An 18,693-nucleotide genomic window follows, 5' to 3' on the forward strand; every position below is an offset into this window, starting at 1 on the left:
TAATTGAGGTGTTTTGTCTCCGTTATGCACGCCATGAAGGTTCTCTGTACATTTTCTAGGTCAGCAATTTCCCCTGCCTTGAAAGGTGCTGTTAGTGTGCAGCAATATTCCAGCCTAGATAGAACAAGTGACCTGAAGAGTGTCATCATGGGCTTGGCCTTCCTAGTTTTGAAGGTTCTCATTATCCATCCTGTCATTTTTCTAGCAGATGCGATTGATACAATGTTATGGTCCTTGAAGGTGAGATCCTCCGACATGATCACTCCCAGGTCTTTGACGTTGGTGTTTTGCTCTATTTTGTGGCCAGAATTTGTTTTGTACTCTGATGAAGATTTAATTTCCTCGTGTTTACCATATCTGAGTAATTGGTGTTGTTCCATAGTCTGAAACAATATGGAGTTGAAGTGACAGGATGGAGCCTATATACCGCCAGGAAGTGAGATGTAGGCCACTAGTAGAGGTAAGAATGTTGTCATTGGAAGGTCAGGTCCCTCTCAAATCCAGCCATTCTCACTAGTAGAAGTTGACAAAGTCGATTTCAGGTCTGTACCAAGATACCCTTGTGTTGCAGTGTCTGACAGAGTGAACATTGAAATGGTATAAAATACCAATTTGTTATAATTTAGGGTTAAGAATTAATCTAAGTTTGCCCGAAATGCCTAGCCATGCTAGGTGTTCTAGTGGCCCCCCTCTGTAATTATTTTACTACATGTAAACCACACAATAACCAAAATCTGTAAACCCTGCATTGTAATCCTTATAGAGAATAAACTTTGATTTGATTTGATTTGATTATGAGAGCATAGTCCAGTGTGAGATCATGGTCCAGTACGAGAGCATGATCTAGTGTGAGACCATAGTCCATTATGAGAGCATGGTCCAGTACAAGAACATGGTCCAGTGAGACCATGGTCCAATATGAGAGCATGGTCCAGTGAGACCATAGTCCAGTACGAGAGCATGGTCCATTACGAGAGCATGGTCCAGTACAAGAGCATTGTGGAAATTATTTAATTTCCGAAGCTATAGTGCCTAATAAGTGTTTAATGTGTTGATTTGGGTCAAAATGTATTTGTATTTTGAATGGAACCAACTGGGTTCCCGCTGCTCATGCGCAGATGTGCGGGGGTATAGGTCGAACTGGGGCACGAGAGGCGGGAGTGTTTTAAATGTAGTGAGGAGGCTGGGAAAGCATGGAACCAGGAAATTGGCGTTCACAGCGGCCTAAGGATTAATATAGGCCTCATTTCATAATAGGAAGTGTCGTAACTGTTCCTGGTGGAGAGTGAGGGAACGTGATTTATGGGACCACCATAATAAAGTGGTAAAATGAGTGAATAAGGGTAGGATCGGGTGACTGGCGCGTCACCATGGACTGTGTCCCGGGGAAAATTACGCTTGGTTTAATCATCACTCATCGGTCTCAGATCTTAATGGAGTGATCTCTGTGTATAATAATTATGAGACATTAAATCGTCTTGTGAATTGTAATGTAATTAATGATAATAACGCTAAGTTAAGAGAATGCGTGAAGTGAAATAAGTTGCCTTGCTCTGAGTGAACACGTTAGACCTCGTTGTTCCCGTGACGAGGAAAGTGAAGTTCTTCTAAACCGGGACAAACCAACGGATACCTCGTCCTGCTGGAATGAGAACCGTGTCGGTGTAGAAGGACATCGAAATGAGATGGTGAATGGAGGAAATAAGGAGTATCAATCACCAACAGTTAAGTAACCCTTCTAGTTATAGCAGACTGATACTGGCCAGTTAGGTATGTTGTAATTGGATAGGTTATGTGTGATCCAACTAAATCAAGTGACCAGAGAATATCTGGTATGTGGTGGGATTATGTACAAGTGTTTTTCCTTGATGGATATATCCATGTGTAACCTACCCCCCCCCCTTCATTCAGTTACACTAATATAATCTATACAGTCCACAATTAATTAGTAGCACCGTACTTGTGGGTGCTACCCAGTCCATACTGGTCTCGGATAGATATGGATAAGACTGTGAGGTCGAAGGAACCACCTGCCGTGACCAGGGGTGGTTAAGTTTTCTTACATGTCTACACGGGGTGACTATGGTAAACAATATGGTTGTCTCCCAATGAGATTACTTGTATGTATATAATGTTGAGGTACATACAGGTAATCACCCCTAGAAAATTTTCCACAAGCATGGTCCAGTACAAGAGCATGGTCCAGTACAAGAGCATAGTCCTGTACAAGAGCATGGTACAGTAAGGGAGCATGGTTCAGTACGAATGATCCAGTACGATAGCATGGTCCAGTACAAGAGCATAATCCTGTACGAGAGCATGGTCCAGTACGAGAGCATGGTCCAGTACAAGAGCATAGTCCTGTATGAGAGCATGGTCCAGTATGAGACCTCAGACACTCACCTGCATCGGTATTTGATGGGTTGATGAAGGATGTAGCGGTCCGTGGCTTCAACAGTCTCACTTTCACCCACTGGCTTCTTCACCCCATCACTCCACTTGCTCTGTACACACACACACACACAAGTAAATGTTAAGCATCCACTTCACACCCAGTGTTATGAATCAACATAACTAGACGTTCTCTCCAGGCTGGAATATTGTTATGTAAAGAGAATCTTCTCAGCTCATATAAACTCCATCAAGCTCCTAAATTACTAGAAACACTCTTAAGTCCCTCAAACTTTATTCATTTTGAATAAATGTTATATATACACTACATAAAAAACTCCATAAGGAAATGGAGAAGAATCCTTCCTCCGTAAGCCACACGTGTTGTAAGAGGCGACTAAAATGCCAGAGGCATTTTAGTTGGATTTTAGCTTGTTTCCCTCAAAACAAATACTGACTACACAAGGGTCATTAAAGATGCAAGTAACCAGTGAAGAATACTTTAATCCCTAAAACTGGGATTGAAGTAAACTCTCCGTATATACGCAATGAGAGACATACACTTCTCGGTTTATATATCCTATGAAAGGAATGTGGGATGAGATGCGTATCATACAGCACAAAGATAAGAGGCAGCCTATAAAATGAATCTAATGTACTTGTTAATAAGGATATTTCAGCATTTCCAGAGTGAATATGTAAAAACATAAGGTCAACTTTACAGACAAGATATCACGTTCCTAATGACTTCGCGTTAAAGTTAAACTTAAACTGAGGAAATATATTACATCACGTGTATGCTTCAGCTAAAGGAGATAATTCAGCCAAAGTCTAACCTGGAAGTAATCTATGAGTGCAGTGTGGCACAGAGTGCGCTGGTCAGGTGTGGCCAGGTAGCGGTCGCGGGCAGCCTCCCTGAAGCTCTGGTAGCGCCAAGTGAGCAAGCAGAGGCCCGACACGGTGGTATGCATCAGGAACGGCTGCAGCCGCTGAGTGAGCTGCACCCACAGCAGTGACGGACACCGACGCACTGCCAACACAATAAAGTATCAGTGCCACAGCAAGAAACAAGTTCAATACAAGACCTTCCCTATTTACAAACTTTTTTTTTTATAAATTATAAATGAGTTGTCTGATTAGAAAACAGAAGCACAAATTTGTCTGTATAGCAAATAATAATACAATTTTGTCTGTACAAGGAATGATTATGTTTCATACGTGTTTCCACAGCTTCTCTGTGGTTGTCAAACTTTAAATCTTAAGAACCACGTTTGTATGATGGGGATCACCTGAAGGAGCAAATACACCTGGTTGGTGAGCGGCTACACTCTAATATGTGTTTCTGGGATGTGTATTTATAAAGATTAAAAGCCACCATTCTGTAGCCGGAGACATTCAAAACTGACCCACGAATTGTAAAAGAAACTACACGCCTTGTATTAATGTTGGTAGAATTATCGACAATATGTTAAGTAAAAGGACACAAGTGCAACTAATGTGATATTTTATTGTGGCAACGTTTCGCTCTCCAGGCGCTTTGTCAAGCCGTTACGACTTGATAAAGCTCCTGGAGAGCGAAACGTTGCTACAATAAAACGTCACATTAGTTGCACTTGTGTCCTTTTACTTAACAAACTAGACGCCGTTTGAGCCCATCGTGTACCATTATCAAGCAGCGTGAGAATAAAAGAGGAGAAAGACAGACGTTATGTCAGACGAGATGTTAGACTGTCACCTAACCTTTCCATCTGATCTGACTTTAGCTGTCTCTTCACCTCTTTGCGCTGTATAGCCCTTGTGGCTTAGCGCTTCTTTTTGATTATAATAATAATAATTCACCTCTTTGCTCGACCTTCCAGGATGTACCAAAACATCGTCTAGTGTCATCTTTATTTTGTGGGATGATATTTGGAGAAGGATGGGATGATATTGTGTGTAGAATCATGACTAAACACAGGCAGTACTAGGCAATGTTCGGAGAATTACCACACATTTCTTTTAATGGGCTCAAAATGTTTACAGAGAGAGTGTGACTCACCAGGAGGGGAGCAGTGGAGTAAGACCTTCTCGAGTACATCCTCGTCGCAGGAGAGTATGTCAAGCATCTCTGAGTCTGAGAGACCGTGTTTGGCTGCCGTCAGGTATCCCAACATGTGTGACACCTCAACCTGGGGAAATACAAGTCTTTCTCTCGTCCTCTCATCTGTCTTGCTGTTTCTAGCGTTATTTTACCCTTCCATGTCATCGATATCCTCTCCCACATCGTCATCTCCCATATCATCGTCATCATCGTCATCATTTCCTACATCATCGTCATCGTCTCCCATATCATCGTCATCATCTCCCCTATCATCGTCATAGTCTCCCTATCGTCGTCATCTCCCATATAATCATCATCTCCAATATCATCATCACCCTTCCATATCATCATCTCCCTTCCTTCTCTTATTTTCCTTAGGGACTGTACTTCATTCACCATTATTATAATATCCTGTTTCCCACTCCACCTGTATTATAACCTGCTGTCTGATGCCTACTCCACCTGTATCATCAGACCACTCTACCCGTATCACTACCTGCTGCCCACTCCACCCATGTCATAACCTGCTGACAACTCCACATGTTTCACTACCTGGGGTTGCACAAAGAGGAAGAGCGAAGGTTACCTGTCCATAGGAACGTTCCAGGTCGTCGAAGACTACGTTGATCTGCTGCAGGAGTGAAGGTTTGAGGAGCGGCCGGGTGTCCCCTCCCGTCCAGCCACACGCCGCCCAACCCGTCACCTGGCGAGTGCTGACATCAGTACGCTGGTATGCATTTACCCTATTTGCAAAGTACCCACTACGCAAAGTACATTTATTCGACTCAATATATAAAGAAAATTTAACATCCGGACTTTAACTGGTTGGTAGGATAATGGGGTTTAAATCCTATCGACTACACGAGACGTGTCACCACCAGACAAGAATACTTTAAAGCCGTAAATATTTAAAATAGAGATTAAGATATACCCCAGAGTGTGTATACACAGACATACGTATACTTCTCACTGTATACATCCTGTGTTGCCCTGAACTTCTCTGTTAAATTAACATGCTATCCATCTTCGTTTTGAGATATTAACATAAGAAAAGATCAGTTAAGCTGCATAAGAGAACAATTTTGTTTAAAAATTAAATCTGTATATGTCATGCATCAAACTAAGACTTTTCTTGAAAACCTGAAGAACGTCAGTATAAATATCTGTACACTCTCAGAAAGGCTGTATTAGTGTCAAACACTGAGCGATGTACAGTTAGACCACTTTGACAGGAGAGAGAGAGAGAGACTGTGTGTATACTCACCTAATTGTACTCACCTAATTGTGGTTGCAGGGGTGTGTGTATGTGTGTGTGTGTGTGTGTGTGTGTGTGTGTGTGTGTGTGTGTGTGTGTGTGTGTGTGTGTGTGTGTGTGTGTGTGTGTGTGTGTGTGCTCACCTAATTGTGGTTGCAGGGGTCGAGACTCAGCTCCTGGCCCCGCCTCTTCAGTGAGTGCTACTAGGTCTTCTCTCTCCCTGCTCCATGAGCAGGGAGAGGCAAGTGAGGTAGTGGAGGCTCCTGCCTCCACTACATCACTTGCTAGGCTATTCCACTTCCTGACTACTCTATGACTGAAGAAGCACTTCCTAACATCCCTTTGACTCATCTGAGCGAGTCCAAGCTCCTGGCCCCGCCTCTTCACTGGTCGCTACTAGGTCACTCTCCCTGAACCATGAGCTTTATCGTACCTCTGCTTAAAGCTATGTATGGATCCTGCCTCCACTACATCGCTTCCCAAACTATTCCACTTCCTGACTACTCTGTGGCTGAAGAAATACTTCCTAACATCCCTTTGATTCATCTGTGTCTTCAGCTTCCAACTGTGTCCCCGTGTTGCTGTGTCCAGTCTCTGGAACATCCTGTCTTTGTCCACCTTGTCAATTCCTCTCAGTATTTTGTAAGACGTTATCATGTCCCCCCTATCTCTCCTGTCCTCCAGTGTCGTCAGGTTGATTTCCCTTAACCTCTCCTCATAGGACATACCTCTTAACTCTGGGACTAGTCTTGTTGCAAACCTTTGCACTTTCTCTAGTTTCTTTACATGCTTGGCTAGGTGTGGGTTCCAAACTGGTGCCGCATACTCCAATATGGGCCTAACGTACACGGTGTACAGGGTCCTGAACGATTCCTTATTAAGATGTTGGAATGCTGTTCTGAGGTTTGCCAGGCGCCCATATGCTGCGGCAGTTATTTGGTTGATGTGCGCTTCAGGAGATGTGCCTGGTGTTATACTCACCCCAAGATATTTTTCCTTGAGTGATGTTTGTAGTCTCTGGCCCCCCTAGACTGTACTCCGTCTGCAGTCTTCTTTGCCATTCCCCAATCCTCATGACTTTGCACTTGGTGGGATTGAACTCCAGGAGCCAGTTGCTGGACCAGGTCTGCAGCCTGTCCAGATCCCTTTGTATTCCTGCCTGGTCTTCGATCGAATGAACTCTTCTCATCAACTTCACGTCATCTGCAAACAGGGACACCTCGGAGTTTATTCCTTCCGTCATGTCGTTCACAAATACCAGAAACAGCACTGGTCCTAGGACTGACCCCTGTGGGACCCCGCTGGTCACAGGTGCCCACTCTGACACCTCGCCACGTACCATTACTCGCTGCTGTCTTCCTGGCAAGTATTCCCTGATCCATTGCAGTGCCTTCCCTGTTATCCCTGCTTGGTCCTCCAGTTTTTTGCACTAATCTCTTGTGTGGTACTGTGTCAAACGCCTTCTTGCAGTCCAAGAAAATGCAATCCACCCACCCCTCTCTCTCTTGTCTTACTGCTGTCACCATGTCATAGAACTCCAGTAGGTTTGTGACACAGGATTTCCCGTCTCTGAAACCATGTTGGCTGCTGGTGAGTTTACCTGGAGTTTACCTGGAGAGAGTTTCGGGGGTCAACGCCCCCGCGGCCCGGTCTGTGACCAGGCCTCCTGGTGGATCAGCGCCTGATCAACCAGGCTGTTGCTGCTGGCTGCACGCAAACCAACGTACGAGCCACAGCCCGGCTGATCAGGAACTGACTTTAGGTGCTTGTCCAGTGCCAGCTTGAAGACTGCCAGGGGTCTGTTGGTAATCCCCCTTATGTGTGCTGGGAGGCAGTTGAACAGTCTCGGGCCCCTGACACTTATTGTATGGTCTCTTAACGTGCTAGTGACACCCCTGCTTTTCATTGGGGGGATGGTGCATCGTCTGCCAAGTCTTTTGCTTTCGTAGTGAGTGATTTTCGTGTGCAAGTTCGGTACTAGTCCCTCTAGGATTTTCCAGGTGTATATAATCATGTATCTCTCCCTCCTGCGTTCCAGGGAATACAGGTTTAGAAACCTCAAGCGCTCCCAGTAATTGAGGTGTTTTATCTCCGTTATGTGCGCCGTGAAAGTTCTCTGTACATTTTCTAGGTCGGCAATTTCACCTGCCTTGAAAGGTGCTGTTAGAGTGCAGCAATATTCCAGCCTAGATAGAACAAGTGACCTGAAGAGTGTCATCATGGGCTTGGCCTCCCTAGTTTTGAAGGTTCTCATTATCCATCCTGTCATTTTTCTAGCAGATGCGATTGATACAATGTTATGGTCCTTGAAGGTGAGATCCTCCGACATAATCACTCCCAGGTCTTTGACGTTGGTGTTTCGCTCTATTTTGTGGCCAGAATTTGTTTTGTACTCTGATGAAGATTTAATTTCCTCATGTTTACCATATCTGAGTAATTGAAATTTCTCATCGTTGAACTTCATATTGTTTTCTGCAGCCCACTGAAAGATTTGGTTGATGTCCGCCTGGAGCCTTGCAGTGTCTGCAATGGAAGACACTGTCATGGAGATTCGGGTGTCATCTGCAAAGGAAGACACGGTGCTGTGGCTGACATCCTTGTCTATGTCGGATATGAGGATGAGGAACAAGATGGGAGCTAGTACTGTGCCTTGTGGAACAGAGCTTTTCACCGTAGCTGCCTCGGACTTTACTCTGTTGACGACTACTCTCTGTGTTCTGTTAGTGAGGAAATTATAGATCCATCGACCGACTTTTCCTGTTATTCCTTTAGCGCGCATTTTGTGCGCTATTACGCCATGGTCACACTTGTCGAAGGCTTTTGCAAAGTCTGTATATATTACATCTGCATTCTTTTTGTCTTCTAGTGCATTTAGGACCTTGTCGTAGTGATCCAGTAGTTGAGACAGACAGGAGCGACCTGTTCTAAACCCATGTTGCCCTGGGTTGTGTAACTGATGGGTTTCTAGATGGGTGGTGATCTTGCTTCTTAGGACCCTTTCAAAGATTTTTATGATATGGGATGTTAGTGCTATTGGTCTGTAGTTCTTTGCTGTTGCTTTACTGCCCCCTTTGTGGAGTGGGGCTATGTCTGTTGTTTTTAGTAACTGAGGGACGACCCCCGTGTCCATGCTCCCTCTCCATAGGATGGAAAAGGCTCGTGATAGGGGCTTCTTGCAGTTCTTGATGAACACAGAGTTCCATGAGTCTGGCCCTGGGGCAGAGTGCATGGGCATGTCATTTATCGCCTGTTCGAAGTCATTTGGCGTCAGGATAACATCGGATAGGCTTGTGTTAATCAAATTTTGTGGCTCTCTCATAAAAAATTCATTTTGATCTTCGACTCTCAGTCTGGTTAGCGGCTTGCTAAAAACTGAGTCATATTGGGACTTGAGTAGCTCACTCATTTCCTTGTTGTCATCTGTGTAGGACCCATCTTGTTTAAGTAGGGGCCCAATACTGGACGTTGTTCTCGATTTTGATTTGGCATAGGAGAAGAAATACTTTGGGTTTCTTTCGATTTCATTTATGGCTTTTAGTTCTTCCCGCGATTCCTGACTCCTAAAGGATTCTTTTAGCTTAAGTTCGATGCTTGCTATTTCTCTGACCAGTGTCTCCCTGCGCATTTCAGATATATTGACCTCTTTTAGCCGCTCTGTTATTCTTTTCCGTCGCCTGTAAAGGGAGCGCCTGTCTCTTTCTATTTTACATCTACTCCTCCTTTTTCTTAGAGGAATAAGCCTTGTGCATACATCGAGTGCCACCGAGTTAATCTGTTCTAGGCATAAGTTTGGGTCTGTGTTGCTTAGTATATCTTCCCAGCTTATATCGGTTAGGACTTGGTTTACTTGGTCCCACTTTATGTTTTTGTTATTGAAGTTGAATTTGGTGAATGCTCCCTCGTGACTAGTCTCATTTTGTCGGTCTGGGGCTCCACGCATACATGTCTGAACCTCAATTATGTTGTGATCTGAGTATATTGTTTTTGATATTGTGACATTTCTTATCAGATCATCATTGTTAGTGAAGATGAGGTCTAGTGTATTCTCCAGTCTAGTAGGCTCTATTATTTGCTGGTTTAAATTGAATTTTGTGCAGAGATTTAAAAGCTCGTGTGAGTGTGAGTTTTCATCAGAGCTGCCTCCTGGTGTTATTACTGCAACAATATTATTTGCTATATTCCTCCATTTTAGGTGCCTTAAGTTGAAATCCCCCAGGAGCAAGATGTTGGGTGCAGGAGCTGGAAGATTTTCCAGACAGTGGTCAATTTTTAACAGCTGTTCCTGGAATTGCTGGGATGTTGCATCCGGAGGCTTGTAGACTACCACAATGACTAGGTTTTGGTTCTCGACCTTTACTGCTAAAACTTCCACTACGTCATTTGAGGCATTAAGCAGTTCTGTGCAAACAAGTGACTCTGCAATGTACAGGCCAACCCCCCCTTTTGCCTGTTCACTCTGTCACATCTGTATAGGTTGTAACCTGGGATCCATATTTCGTTGTCCAAGTGATCCTTTATGTGGGTCTCAGTGAAAGCCGCGAACATTGCCTTTGCCTCTGCAAGCAGTCCACGGATGAAAGGTATTTTGTTGTTTGTTGCTGGCTTTAGACCCTGTATATTTGCAAAGAAGAATGTTATCGGACTGGTGGTATTGTTGGTACTGGGGGGGGATTTTTTTTCCGGCATTAGTATCTGTATCTGTTGGTTTGGAGTGGAGGCCATCGACTGTGGTTCCACTCCAGGAATGACTGGATTTGGTGTACGATTTCTGCCATTTCCTGCCAGTTTTTTTTTCTTCCTGGCACTAAAAAACCTCTCCCTCTTGAGTGGCTGTGGCTACCCAGGTTTTCCCATGGCCTGGATGTTTTGTATCTTTTTGTCCCCTTTAGATGGTATGCCTGGCAATTTAAGTTATAGCACAGTCTTTCCTGTACTGAAGAGGTACACATTTCAGGGTGAAAAAGCTTACAGGAAGGGAGTTTGCATTTTCCTGTTGTCATATGGGCATGACATTTTCTAGGGTGGTCATAGTTGCATGTCCCATCTGTTTTTCCAGATTTCCCATGCCAGCAGATACCAAGTGCATAGTATGAGCACAGGCTTGGTTTCCGTTTGCCTTGGGTTTCTGTGACTGTATTCCCTGTTGGTGCATGTTTCCCTGTCTTACTCCTATCCTCCCTAGCACCAACAATGGAGCTCCCACCAGTTGTTTTTGGTAATTTATCCTCACTATTGCTATTGGAGTCCTCTTGTTTGCTATTTCCTGCGGTATTTCTAGTTTGCAATATTGGTTTTATCTTATCTTTGACTACACTTGTTTCCCTACTATGGCTCCTGTCCTCTATGAGGTCATTTATATGTATTCCTTCCTGCGTATAATTCCCGACTACCTGGACAAAATCTCCAGCTTCACCATTACTGTCTCCCAGGACAGTATCTCCAGCTTCACCATTTCTGTCTCCCAGGACAGCACCTCCAGCTTCACCATTTCTGTCTCCCAGGACAGCACTATCAGCCCCACATTTACTGACTACCAGGACATCACCTCCAGCCTTACAGTTTGTGACTACATGGCCAGTATCAAGGGCAGTACCATTCAGCCCAGCCTTTTTATGTTCCCATCTGTTGTAGAAAGCTTCCAGGTTTTCTATGAAAGCAGCTTTGATGTTATCCTCTTTTAATACCCTTGTGATTTTAGTCCACAGATTTTCCTCATTTGGGCATACCCAAAAACACTTCTCTGTTTTAATACTGCTTGTAGCTAGTTCTGGGATATCTGCACAAGGAGCGTGACACCAATTTCCACAAAAATGACAATTTATCCATGTGGAAGCCCGTTTGTTTGACTGACCACAGACTACACACAGCTTCATAATGATTTGAATGGTTGATTTACTGCAATTCTACTAGCAACCTCTTGAATATTATATTAATAACCTCCTTAAATGAAGCTCTAGTTATTTGTATTTCTGTTTCTAACTCTTTTTGTATATTGGACAGCTTACCGTCACGTTCCTGATTTTTAATGTTTGTGTTTATAAGGGCGCCTACAAACCCATCCGTTTACAGTCTGCTTTATTGTCCAACGAAACTGTTTGAAACCAGTCCCGGTTTGGACCAGTCAAGGGTTCGGACCAGTCAAGGGTTCGGACCAGTCAAGGGTTCGGACCAGTCGATCTGCTCTGATCAGTGGGTCACTTATTTAAAACATACTGGTCGGTGATTTGAGCTAACACATGAAGGATCTACTGGAAATTATCTACCCGAGTAATATGTGATTTGACTGATACAAAAGTATAACTTGCGTGTTGAAGAGCCGGTGATATCTGGCAGCTCCTACAATGACGTACAGTCGACCTCTTTGTTTATCAATCGCTGTATCTGGCTTTTCTATTTTTGTTTTTTCCGTCTCCACCACAATAAATGCTATATTATCACTATAGTTGACTGGTGATGAGATCATTCCTTTCTAGATGTTCCACCATTCTTCTCCTGACAATCTTTTCCATGACCTTGCATACTATACATGTCAGTGACACTGGTCTGTAGTTTAGTGCTTCATGTCTGTCTCCTTTTTTAAAGATTGGGACCACATTTGCTGTCTTCCATGCCTCAGGCAATCTCCCTGTTTCGATAGATGTATTGAATATTGTTGTTAGGGGTACACATAGCGCCTCTGCTCCCTCTCTCAGGACCCATGGAGAGATGTTATCTGGCCCCATTGCCTTTGAGGTATCTAGCTCACTCAGAAGCCTCTTCACTTCTTCCTCGGTTGTGTGTACTGTGTCCAGGACATGGTGGTGTACCCCACCTCTCCGTCTTTCTGGAGCCCCTTCTGTCTCCTCTGTGAACACTTCTTTGAATCTCTTGTTGAGTTCCTCACATACTTCACGGTCATTTCTTGTTGTCTCTCCTCCTCCCTTCCTTAGCCTGATTACCTGGTCCTTGACGGTTGTTTTCTTCCTGATGTGGCTGTATAACAGCTTCGGGTCAGATTTGGCTTTTGCTGCTATGTCGTTTTCATATTGACGTTGGGCCTGCCTTCTTATCTGTGCATATTCGTTTCTGGCTCTACGACTGCTCTCCTTATTCTCCTGGGTCCTTTGCCTTCTATATTTCTTCCATTCCCTAGCACACTTGGTTTTTGCCTCCTTGCATCTTTGGGTGAACCATGGGCTCATCCTGGCTTTTCCATTATTCCTGTTACCCTTGGGTACAAACCTCTCCTCAGCCTCCTTGCACATTGTTGCTACATATTCCATCATCTCATTAACTGGCTTCCCTGCCAGTTCTCTGTCCCACTGAACCTCATTCAGGAAGTTCCTCATTCCTGTGTAGTCCCCTTTCCTGTAGTTTGGTTTCATTTGTCCTGGCCTTCCCGCTTCCCCCTCCACTTGTAGCTCTACTGTGTATTCGAAGCTCAAAACCACATGATCGCTGGCCCCAAGGGGTCTTTCATATGTGATGTCCTCAATATCTGCACTACTCAAGGTGAATACTAAGTCCAGTCTTGCTGGTTCATCCTCTCCTCTCTCTCTTGTAGTGTCCCTTATGTGTTGGTACATGAAGTTTTCCAGTACCACCTCCATCATCTTAGCCCTCCATGTATCTTGGCCCCCATGTGGCTCCAAGTTAAAGTCGCCCATGATCAGGAGCTTTCCCCTGCATGCATGAGCTCTTCTCGCCACTGCAGCCAGTGTGTCAACCATCGCTCTATTGCTCTCGTCATACTCTTGCCTTGGCCTCCTGCTGTTCTGCAGTGGGTTATACATCACTGAAATTATCACCTTGGGACCACCAGAGTGAAGCGTTCCCGCTATGTAATCACTTTCTTCTCCGCTGTCTCCTCTCTCCAGCTCATCAAAATTCCATCGGTGTTTGATCAGCAATGCCACTCCACCTGCCCCCCCCCCCTGTTCCTTCTGTCTTTTCTCAGGATCTGGTATCCCGCTGGAAAGATGGCATCTGTTATCATACCTGTAAGCTTGGTTTCTGTGATCGCTATGATGTCTGGTGATGCCTCTGACTCTTTCGTGCCACTCCTCCCACTTGTTTGTTATTCCATCAGCGTTTGTGTACCATACCTTCAGTTTCCTTTCCAACACTGTGGTTTGGGGGGCCTGTGAGGGTGGGAGACCTGGTGGCATACTGTGGGATTCTATAGCTCGGTGTTGGGTGGAGGCTGTGGGTATAGATTGTATTGTGTGTTGGGATGGTGTGATAGGTTGTGGGGTTCTGAGGATAGTTGTGTGTGTGCTTGCCCTTGCTGCTCTGTTCTGCTCTGACTGACCTCTGCTGGTTCCATCCTTGTCTCCTTTCCTAGCTCCTTTCGCTTTTTTGTCCTCTCCCTCAGCTGCTGTCTCTCTGTTTGTGTTCTGTCTCTGTCTAGGAACACCTTCTTGTACTCTTCCGAGCTTTTCAACCGTGGTTTCTCTTGGAGGATCCTGTTCCTCACTGTTTCTGTCCTGAGAATTAGCTTGATCGGTCGGTTTCTCCCCTTCAAGTACCCCCCTATTCTCTGAAAATTTACAATCTCATCCATGTCTTCTCCCCCTATTTCCGTGATGATTTTCTCAATCTCCTTTCTTTCTTCCTGCCGTCTTTCAGTGTGTGTCCTTTCCTCTCTCTCCCGAAGCCCATGGATAATCACTGATTTTGCCCTTTCCTTCTCCCATTGCCTCTCCCTCTGTGACTCTGGTTCCTGTCTGTATGTGGTCATTTTCTCCCTTGATTTTTCCAGTGGCTCTTGGTAGCATGGTTGTGCCTCAGCATTCGACCTATCTCCCTCTCCATCTGCACCCATCTGCTCTTCCCTTCCACTCCCTGGCCCTTCTTTGCAGGCTGATATGACCTTAGCATAATTCATATCTCCTTCCTTCCTGTTCAGCCTCTCATCTTCGTATGGTGTGTCTTCTCTGGTCACTGCCCCTGAGACTTGCTTCAGCCTGTTTACCTCAAAGTCTAGGACCTTTACCCTGGCTACAGCAGTTTCGACTTGTGCCTCCCAATTCTTCGTCTCCTTCTCCAACCTCTTTTCCCATTTCACAGAGAGCTCTTTCTCCATTTTTTTCAGAAAGCTCTCCTAATTTTCTCTCCCATTCTTGCTCTATCATTTTCCACTGTTCCTCCATCCATTCCTCCCTACCAGTACCATTGTCATCTGATCCCTGATTCCTGCGAGTCCCAACCATTTTTTATTTTTTTTTAGTGAAAGAGAGAGAGAAAGAGAAAAAGAAAAAGGGGGAGAGAGTGAGAGATAGGGAGAGAGAGAAGGGGAGCCTAGAAGGAGGGGAAAAGAAGGGAAAAAGGGGGAGAAAGTGAGAGAGAGGGAAAAGGTAAGTGAGAGGGGGTAGTGACAAGGGAAGAGAGAGAGAGATAAAAGAAGAGGAAGAGAGAGAGTAAGAGAGGAAGAGAGAGAGGGAGAGGGAGAGAGAGAGGAAGAGAGAAAGAGTGAGAGGAAGAGAGAGAGGAAGAGATAGAGGAAGAGAGAGAGAGGATGAGAGAAAGGGGGAGAGAGAGAGAGAGAGAGAGAGAGAGAGAGAGAGAGAGAGAGAGAGAGAGAGAGAGAGAGAGAGAGAGAGAGAGGAAGAGAGAGGGAGAGAGATGGGGGGGGGAAAGGAAGGGTAATAGGGTCACTTCACAGGAAGGTGTAAAATCCTGTATATGTGTGTGTGTGTGTCTGTATGTGTGTGTGTGTGTGTGTGTGTGTGTGTGTGTGTGTGTGTGTGTGTGTGTGTGTGTATGTGTGTGTGTGTGTGTGTGTGTGTGTGTGTGTGTGTGTGTGTGTGTGTGTGTGTGTGTGTGTGTGTGTGTGTGCTCACCTAATTGTGGTTGCAGGGGTCGAGACTCAGCTCCTGGCCCCGCCTCTTCAGTGAGTGCTACTAGGTCTTCTCTCTCCCTGCTCCATGAGCAGGGAGAGGCAAGTGAGGTAGTGGAGGCTCCTGCCTCCACTACATCACTTGCTAGGCTATTCCACTTCCTGACTACTCTATGACTGAAGAAGCACTTCCTAACATCCCTTTGACTCATCTGAGCGAGTCCAAGCTCCTGGCCCCGCCTCTTCACTGGTCGCTACTAGGTCACTCTCCCTGAACCATGAGCTTTATCGTACCTCTGCTTAAAGCTATGTATGGATCCTGCCTCCACTACATCGCTTCCCAAACTATTCCACTTCCTGACTACTCTGTGGCTGAAGAAATACTTCCTAACATCCCTTTGATTCATCTGTGTCTTCAGCTTCCAACTGTGTCCCCGTGTTGCTGTGTCCAGTCTCTGGAACATCCTGTCTTTGTCCACCTTGTCAATTCCTCTCAGTATTTTGTAAGACGTTATCATGTCCCCCCTATCTCTCCTGTCCTCCAGTGTCGTCAGGTTGATTTCCCTTAACCTCTCCTCATAGGACATACCTCTTAACTCTGGGACTAGTCTTGTTGCAAACCTTTGCACTTTCTCTAGTTTCTTTACATGCTTGGCTAGGTGTGGGTTCCAAACTGGTGCCGCATACTCCAATATGGGCCTAACGTACACGGTGTACAGGGTCCTGAACGATTCCTTATTAAGATGTTGGAATGCTGTTCTGAGGTTTGCCAGGCGCCCATATGCTGCGGCAGTTATTTGGTTGATGTGCGCTTCAGGAGATGTGCCTGGTGTTATACTCACCCCAAGATATTTTTCCTTGAGTGATGTTTGTAGTCTCTGGCCCCCCTAGACTGTACTCCGTCTGCAGTCTTCTTTGCCATTCCCCAATCCTCATGACTTTGCACTTGGTGGGATTGAACTCCAGGAGCCAGTTGCTGGACCAGGTCTGCAGCCTGTCCAGATCCCTTTGTATTCCTGCCTGGTCTTCGATCGAATGAACTCTTCTCATCAACTTCACGTCATCTGCAAACAGGGACACCTCGGAGTTTATTCCTTCCGTCATGTCGTTCACAAATACCAGAAACAGCACTGGTCCTAGGACTGACCCCTGTGGGACCCCGCTGGTCACAGGTGCCCACTCTGACACCTCGCCACGTACCATTACTCGCTGCTGTCTTCCTGGCAAGTATTCCCTGATCCATTGCAGTGCCTTCCCTGTTATCCCTGCTTGGTCCTCCAGTTTTTTGCACTAATCTCTTGTGTGGTACTGTGTCAAACGCCTTCTTGCAGTCCAAGAAAATGCAATCCACCCACCCCTCTCTCTCTTGTCTTACTGCTGTCACCATGTCATAGAACTCCAGTAGGTTTGTGACACAGGATTTCCCGTCTCTGAAACCATGTTGGCTGCTGGTGAGTTTACCTGGAGTTTACCTGGAGAGAGTTTCGGGGGTCAACGCCCCCGCGGCCCGGTCTGTGACCAGGCCTCCTGGTGGATCAGCGCCTGATCAACCAGGCTGTTGCTGCTGGCTGCACGCAAACCAACGTACGAGCCACAGCCCGGCTGATCAGGAACTGACTTTAGGTGCTTGTCCAGTGCCAGCTTGAAGACTGCCAGGGGTCTGTTGGTAATCCCCCTTATGTGTGCTGGGAGGCAGTTGAACAGTCTCGGGCCCCTGACACTTATTGTATGGTCTCTTAACGTGCTAGTGACACCCCTGCTTTTCATTGGGGGGATGGTGCATCGTCTGCCAAGTCTTTTGCTTTCGTAGTGAGTGATTTTCGTGTGCAAGTTCGGTACTAGTCCCTCTAGGATTTTCCAGGTGTATATAATCATGTATCTCTCCCTCCTGCGTTCCAGGGAATACAGGTTTAGAAACCTCAAGCGCTCCCAGTAATTGAGGTGTTTTATCTCCGTTATGTGCGCCGTGAAAGTTCTCTGTACATTTTCTAGGTCGGCAATTTCACCTGCCTTGAAAGGTGCTGTTAGAGTGCAGCAATATTCCAGCCTAGATAGAACAAGTGACCTGAAGAGTGTCATCATGGGCTTGGCCTCCCTAGTTTTGAAGGTTCTCATTATCCATCCTGTCATTTTTCTAGCAGATGCGATTGATACAATGTTATGGTCCTTGAAGGTGAGATCCTCCGACATAATCACTCCCAGGTCTTTGACGTTGGTGTTTCGCTCTATTTTGTGGCCAGAATTTGTTTTGTACTCTGATGAAGATTTAATTTCCTCATGTTTACCATATCTGAGTAATTGAAATTTCTCATCGTTGAACTTCATATTGTTTTCTGCAGCCCACTGAAAGATTTGGTTGATGTCCGCCTGGAGCCTTGCAGTGTCTGCAATGGAAGACACTGTCATGGAGATTCGGGTGTCATCTGCAAAGGAAGACACGGTGCTGTGGCTGACATCCTTGTCTATGTCGGATATGAGGATGAGGAACAAGATGGGAGCTAGTACTGTGCCTTGTGGAACAGAGCTTTTCACCGTAGCTGCCTCGGACTTTACTCTGTTGACGACTACTCTCTGTGTTCTGTTAGTGAGGAAATTATAGATCCATCGACCGACTTTTCCTGTTATTCCTTTAGCGCGCATTTTGTGCGCTATTACGCCATGGTCACACTTGTCGAAGGCTTTTGCAAAGTCTGTATATATTACATCTGCATTCTTTTTGTCTTCTAGTGCATTTAGGACCTTGTCGTAGTGATCCAGTAGTTGAGACAGACAGGAGCGACCTGTTCTAAACCCATGTTGCCCTGGGTTGTGTAACTGATGGGTTTCTAGATGGGTGGTGATCTTGCTTCTTAGGACCCTTTCAAAGATTTTTATGATATGGGATGTTAGTGCTATTGGTCTGTAGTTCTTTGCTGTTGCTTTACTGCCCCCTTTGTGGAGTGGGGCTATGTCTGTTGTTTTTAGTAACTGAGGGACGACCCCCGTGTCCATGCTCCCTCTCCATAGGATGGAAAAGGCTCGTGATAGGGGCTTCTTGCAGTTCTTGATGAACACAGAGTTCCATGAGTCTGGCCCTGGGGCAGAGTGCATGGGCATGTCATTTATCGCCTGTTCGAAGTCATTTGGCGTCAGGATAACATCGGATAGGCT

General features: G+C 45.5%; 1 protein-coding gene across 4 annotated transcripts in view; it reads right to left on the minus strand.

Annotated features, from left to right (window-relative positions):
• LOC128687764 (NACHT domain- and WD repeat-containing protein 1) overlaps window positions 1-18,693 on the minus strand; it is a 191,691-nt gene that overhangs the window by 20,154 nt on the left and 152,844 nt on the right. For all 4 annotated transcript variants that reach the window (XM_070083567.1, XM_070083565.1, XM_070083566.1 and 1 more), the window contains 4 exons: window positions 5,058-5,174; window positions 4,430-4,559; window positions 3,228-3,421; window positions 2,404-2,504 (listed from right to left, as the gene is read on the minus strand). In XM_070083567.1, the coding sequence (XP_069939668.1) occupies window positions 2,404-2,504; window positions 3,228-3,421; window positions 4,430-4,559; window positions 5,058-5,174 (542 nt within the window). The remainder of the gene's footprint in view (window positions 1-2,403; window positions 2,505-3,227; window positions 3,422-4,429; window positions 4,560-5,057; window positions 5,175-18,693) is intronic.

Source organism: Cherax quadricarinatus, chromosome 10, assembly GCF_038502225.1.
Source record: "Cherax quadricarinatus isolate ZL_2023a chromosome 10, ASM3850222v1, whole genome shotgun sequence".
Lineage (NCBI taxonomy): Eukaryota > Metazoa > Arthropoda > Malacostraca > Decapoda > Parastacidae > Cherax > Cherax quadricarinatus.